The sequence below is a fragment of the Henckelia pumila genome, chromosome 2 (assembly GCF_033568475.1).
Source record: "Henckelia pumila isolate YLH828 chromosome 2, ASM3356847v2, whole genome shotgun sequence".
NCBI lineage: Eukaryota > Viridiplantae > Streptophyta > Magnoliopsida > Lamiales > Gesneriaceae > Henckelia > Henckelia pumila.
Window position 1 is genome coordinate 100,443,443 of NC_133121.1, and position 6,095 is coordinate 100,449,537.

General features: G+C 36.7%; 1 protein-coding gene across 1 annotated transcript; it reads left to right on the forward strand.

Moving 5' to 3' along the window:
- Positions 1-289: 289 nt before the first annotated feature.
- Positions 290-5,884, forward strand: LOC140880828 (uncharacterized). The gene is made up of 7 exons (XM_073285639.1): positions 290-1,994; positions 2,293-2,710; positions 3,307-3,451; positions 3,700-3,815; positions 3,900-3,978; positions 4,326-4,559; positions 5,215-5,884. The coding sequence occupies exons 1-7, from the start codon at positions 845-847 to the stop codon at positions 5,542-5,544; spliced, it is 2,472 nt and encodes an 823-aa protein (XP_073141740.1). The 5' UTR covers positions 290-844; the 3' UTR covers positions 5,545-5,884.
- Positions 5,885-6,095: the final 211 nt, after the last annotated feature.

Sequence of the window (6,095 nt, forward strand, 5' to 3'; positions counted from 1 at the left end):
AAACATTTAATGTCAAATGTTTTGGGTATTAATAATTTTTTTCTAACATTAGAAAAAACCAACATTAATCTTTTTAATAGAAGAAGAATTACTCCATACTAATTAACTTTAAAAAATTTGATCCATATTTAAAATAATACGTAATACTTTTGATATAGTACAAAATAATATTTTTTAATCAATATTTGTTCCTGTCACATCTCTATAAAACTTATTTATCATAATTCCCTTATGGGTGTATTTTCATTGATCTTTAAATACATAAAGTTTTATTAAATTTATTGTAGGTGATATTCCAAGACTAATCATATTAACTCCAGTCTACAATTAATGTTAATTAAGATTATCATCTGCGTGGGAATGGGATTTCCTGAAATGAGGTGAGATTTTATAATCCAGAAAGTAAAATTACAAAAAATCTCTTATCCGGATCTGATTATATTAGCGTAAGAAATTTTGGTTTCCATGTAAAAGTTAATCTCTTTGGTGACTCAGAAATTCATCCCATTATCCAAATTTATCTGTATTTCTATTCAAATGTACATATATACATGTGCCAACAACACAAGCATCTGGATGCTTAAATTTCGGAAAAACCCATCCACAAAAATTTACATGTATGTGAATGCAATATACAACACACAGCACAAGAAGAACTGACAAACGGGCATCCAGAGTTGACTATCCGTCACAGATTTCATCAGGTTATTCCAATCAGCTCGTTGGATTGAGGTGGTGTTGTTTCCTTGATGGGTTTCGGTTTATTTGGAATTTTTTGATATTTTTTTTTCATTGGTTAGATTGTGGGATTTCTTTTATGTGTTCTTGAGCTAGGGTTTTAGTGATGGTGGTGACAGGGAATGACCCGTTGGAGTCATTTTTTAATTCAATTCAGGTTTTTAAGAGTGCTTTTTTGCCTATTGAGTCCAATTTTCGTAAGGTTGTGAATTGCTTTCACGGGGTTTCAGAAAATGGAAATTTGAATAGTAATAATAATAATGTAGAGCTAGTGGTAGCCCAGTTGAATGCGAAAAGAAAGAGCAGTGCGAATGTTGATCAACATATGGTTGTTAAACTTGATGAGAGGAAAAAAGGGAAAGTTCCCATTAAGATTTTTTTCGGGATTTTCACCGAAAAATGTGCCAATGGTGTGTGCAATAATGCTAGAGATGAGATTGAGAATATGAATGTTCATTCAAAGAAAGGGGTGAAGCCGAGATATGGAAGTGATGATCGTGCGAAAGAAAATTGGAAATGCTTTCACATCGAGGTGGCATGGGCGTTTTTGATTAATGGATTTGTTCAGGGAATCCCAACCCCATTCAAGTCTGGGAAAACACGGACACAGAAGATGAGTAGCAGGGATAGTTCTTGTTGTAATGAGTTAGGAGCGCAAGTGGATGTAAAACCAAGAGTTGCTAGTGAAATCAAGCAGCAGGAGTCAAAGGTTAAAGAAGGAAAAGATTTGTCATTTGAGTATTTTATAGGTATAATGTTTGATCAGTTGAATCATTTGCCGAAGTTCGATGGGGCTTTTCCAGAACATGAGCGTGTGAATGTTGATCAGGAAGCTTCAGTCCCTCCTATTAACCAGTTTGACCACTTTAAGGCATTTACAAGTATTTTAGAAGGTAAAAGGGCAGATGTGAATGGATTTTTGGGAAACTTGAAGTTTGCACGAGTTGGAGGTGTGCCATCTGGTATTGTTGAAGTGCCTTCTGTAAAGGATGTGGGGGATGATGGAGTTTGTAATAATGTTAATCAGGAAGATAATAATAATAATAATGGAAGTACTTCGCCGCAAAAGTTGTCAGCTGGGTTGCTAAGTATTCCACTATCCAATGTTGAGCGATTGAGATCGACTCTGTCTACTGTCTCATTTACAGAATTAATTGAGCTTCTACCTCAGATAGGTAGGCCTTCAAAAGAAGACCACCCTGACAAAAAGAAACTTTTTTCAGTCCAGGATTTCTTCAGGTATACAGAAGCTGAAGGTATGCATTACTATTCCGTTCAAGTCAGTCTTCCACAAACATTAAGAATATGCAGTGTTGTCATTTAAGTACATTTTTTTTAATTCTTTTGTGACACATATTCACATTCAGTTACTGACTGAAGTTCAACTATTCTCCATCCCTGTAAAATAGTCATTCGGGTTGACGATGATATTCAAAATTATTTATACCTTTCACCCTTAAATTACAAAAAAAAATTCCTCATCATATTATTTGTAATCAGTCTCACAGTGAATCTCAATCTACACCTCTCTCTGTTTTTTGTTTTTTTTTGCAGGAAAGAGGTTTTTCCAGGAGTTGGATAGAGATGGAGATGGACAAGTTACAATGGAAGATCTTGAAGTTGCCATGCGAAAAAGAAAACTGCCTAAGAGATATGCTCACGAATTTATGTCCCGTGCTAGAAGTCAGTTGTTCTCAAAATCTTTTGGTTGGAAACAATTTTTATCCTTGATGGAACAGAAAGAACCAACAATACTTCGTGCTTACACTAGTCTCTGTTTGAGTAAGTCCGGGACTCTACAGAAAAGTGAAATCTTGGCATCACTGAAGAATGCAGGACTCCCAGCAAATGAAGATAATGCTGTTGCCATGATGCGATTCCTGAATGCCGATGCTGAGGAATCGATATCTTATGGGCATTTCAGGAATTTTATGCTATTGCTCCCATCAGACCGACTTCAAGAAGACCCACGGTAATCCAAAACTTTTCCATCATTTTGTGTGGCCTTTGTCGAAATGTTCTCTGAGTATTGACACCATATTAAATTTCTTGTTTACTTTGCTTATTTGATAATTCATTTGCTCAAACTTGGAGCAGGTGGGGTGAATGGGATTCAAAGAAGGCATTATAATCCAAAGTCTCAGTGCGTAAACTAGTCGTATTTGTACTAGTTATCATTAGAAGATGGACTTTCTTGAAACATTGAGTTTGATGTGAACTTCTGTCCATAAAAACTCTTAAGAGCTGCTCTTGTTTTCACATTTCATACAAAAAATGGGCTTCAAAGCTCCAAACCTGAAACTAATTAAATGTTTATGTTGTTGAGCCTGATATTTCAAATTATTCGAGAATTTTCATAGGAGAATTTACATGTGAGCATTGAGACTTAAATGGCATGGTATAAACAACCCATTGATAGCAACTTACTGCAACTCTATGTTGTCGAGTCTGGTATTTAAACTTATTTGAGATTTCCATAGGAGATTATGTGTGAACATAGAGACTTACATGGCATGATAAAAACAACTCGCTGATAGCAACTTACAGTGACTCTTTAATGATGTGCAGAAGTATCTGGTTTGAAGCTGCGACGGTGGTGGCTGTTCCTCCACCGGTAGAATTACCTACCGGAAGTGTTTTAAAATCAGCATTGGCTGGAGGGCTTTCCTCTGCATTGTCTACATCTTTCCTGTATCCAGTCGACACAATTAAGGTACAATGTTGCTTCACGATGTTCACCCAGATGCTGTTATAATCTGATTTTTGAAATCTTGGCATATCATTGCTGATGATATGCGTTTGTGTGCTGATTGGTTATAGCTCATGATTATATGGAACAGGTCCCACGAGTAAAAGTATGCAATAGAACTAATGATATGTAATATATGTGCTTTGCATCTCTCATATTTTCACAATTCAGAGAGGCGATAATCGATATGATTGTTTTCAATTGGTTGTCAGACACGGGTGCAAGCTTCGACCCTTACCTTCCCAGAAGTTATATCAAAGCTTCCTCAACTTGGAGTCCGAGGATTTTATAGAGGGTCCATTCCAGCTATACTAGGTCAATTTTCAAGGTACATATAGACATCCTAATTTCTCTTTTTCGTTGAAATAGTTTTACTGTATTTTTCTGAGCTTTGATGTGATGATTACTGCAGCCATGGTTTGCGAACTGGAATTTTCGAAGCAAGCAAGCTTGTTTTAATAAATGTTGCACCTACACTTCCAGAATTACAGGTACAGGCTATGAATGTGCATTATAAAGCATACCATTTTCCTACTCTATGTTTAGCAAAGGTTTGATCATTTGGACTTCTTCATTTGTTCTAGTCTACCTTAAAAAAGTGCCTTCAACCGTGTTTTTCCTGCCTTGGTATAATCAATATTAGCATTGTTAGTTTCATTCATCGTGGCTGCATTTGTATGTTTTCTAGACTCTGTTCGTGTGAGGATATACAGTTGGAACGTTCCTCATTTGTGTTTGTTTAAGCTTTATTGGGTTAGTGATATGTAGTTTTAACCTGCCCTTTCAATTTTAGCTGCATTATGAAATATAGAGTTTCTTATTCGGTGGTGATGTTTAGGTTCAATCTATAGCATCATTCTGCAGCACATTTTTGGGAACTGCAGTTCGGATACCTTGTGAGGTGTTGAAGCAAAGGCTGCAAGCTGGTCTATTTGAAAATGTAGGGGAAGCTATTGTCGGAACGTTCCAGCAAGATGGTCTCAAAGGATTTTTTCGTGGTACTGGTGCAACACTCTTCCGCGAGGTTCCATTTTATGTTGCAGGCATGGGCCTCTATGCTGAGTCGAAGAAGGTATACTCGATATTCTTGATTTGAAACTGTTGTCTACATACAGAATTTCTCGGTATTTGTTCCCTTGATTTTCTGGATAACCATCACATGGGATCAATGTGCTGATTTTGAATTTGGACTGATGTATATTAAGAGAAAACAAGATTTTGGTTTAGAAGCCAGATAAACTTTTCCCCCTGTATATACTGAGCACAAATAACGCTTGAAAATGATCATTATTTTTAGCTGAGAATGGGGGATGTGTTCTTCCACTTTCATTTCCACGGTAACCAACTTGCCATTTAATTTCTATTGAAGTACATGCACCATACAGTCAAATTTGATATTATTAAGATTATGATGCATATCTTTGATATGATTTATTATAATTCAGTTGTGAACAGAATTTTCTCCTATATTTGTTTTCAAGTATCTATAACTATGTAAAGAGGTGGAGGTTTTGTTGTAATCTCTAAATAGGAGAGATTACCTAGGCTTTTTGGCTTTTGAGCATTATGTCGCAAATGTCGGATTTCATAAACAGACCATTTAAGTCCTGCGTTTTGGTATGTTACATCTAATGTCTATCATGCATGATCTCTCATCCGATTTGGTCTTACATCTCATCCGATGCTAAACTCCTTATTTCCACTGTTTATCGATGACTCCCCACCAGGCTGTCCAGAAGCTTTTAGAACGAGAACTCGAGCCGTGGGAAACAATAGCAGTCGGGGCTTTATCTGGAGGGCTAGCTGCTGTTGTAACAACTCCATTCGATGTAATGAAGACAAGAATGATGACTGCTCCTCCAGGACGACCTATAACAATATCAATGGTGGTCCTTTCTATTTTACAGCACGAAGGGCCCCTCGGATTATTCAAAGGAGCCGTGCCTAGATTCTTTTGGATTGCTCCGTTAGGCGCCATGAACTTTGCTGGTTATGAGCTCGCTAGGAAAGCGATGGTCAAAAACGAGGAAGCTGGCGAACCAGTTGTGCAGAAATAGCCAAATTCCACTTCTTACAAGCCTTTGTTTTGTAAGTTCTCAGCATTTGGAAGCTGCGTTGAGGAAATAATTTTTTGAGCTGTTTCCTTTAGACATAGTAGCTTGATCTCAGTTGATTTGTCGAAAATTCAGCTTTTTGTTCGTCGTTAAGTTGTTATTTTCTTCGATTTTCGATCTCGAGCTTCGACTCGAGCCTCACAGTCACAGATGCTCGAATCCATTTATTGTGGAATACTAGTTTTTGCCAATTTGGGTTTTTCCCCACAGCGTTTTTCTGGCCATGTTTTGAACTTCTTGTGAAATGTAAATATCACTTTTCACTTACTTTGGTAGAAATGAAATCGATATAAATTTATAATAAGGAAACGTACAAGGGAGACTTGTGTCTAATTTCGTTTTCACTTTTGTAGTTGAAACTATGGGTGTTCAAAAAAGAAAATCGAACCGCCTGAACCGAAAATTCGATCGGTTCTTGAAAAATCCGAACCGAATTTTCTCGTTCAGTTAGGTTAAAAACAGATTTTTTTGTTTTTTTTGTTTTTCGGTTAATT

Coding starts and splice junctions, on each gene's coding strand:
- LOC140880828 (XM_073285639.1), top strand. CDS start 845: ATGGTGGTGACAGGGAATGACCCGTTGGAGTCATTTTTTAATTCAATT. Junction 1,995..2,292: donor CAGGTATACAGAAGCTGAAG/GTATGCATTACT, acceptor TTTTTTTTGCAG/GAAAGAGGTTTTTCCAGGAG. Junction 3,816..3,899: donor ATACTAGGTCAATTTTCAAG/GTACATATAGAC, acceptor TGATTACTGCAG/CCATGGTTTGCGAACTGGAA.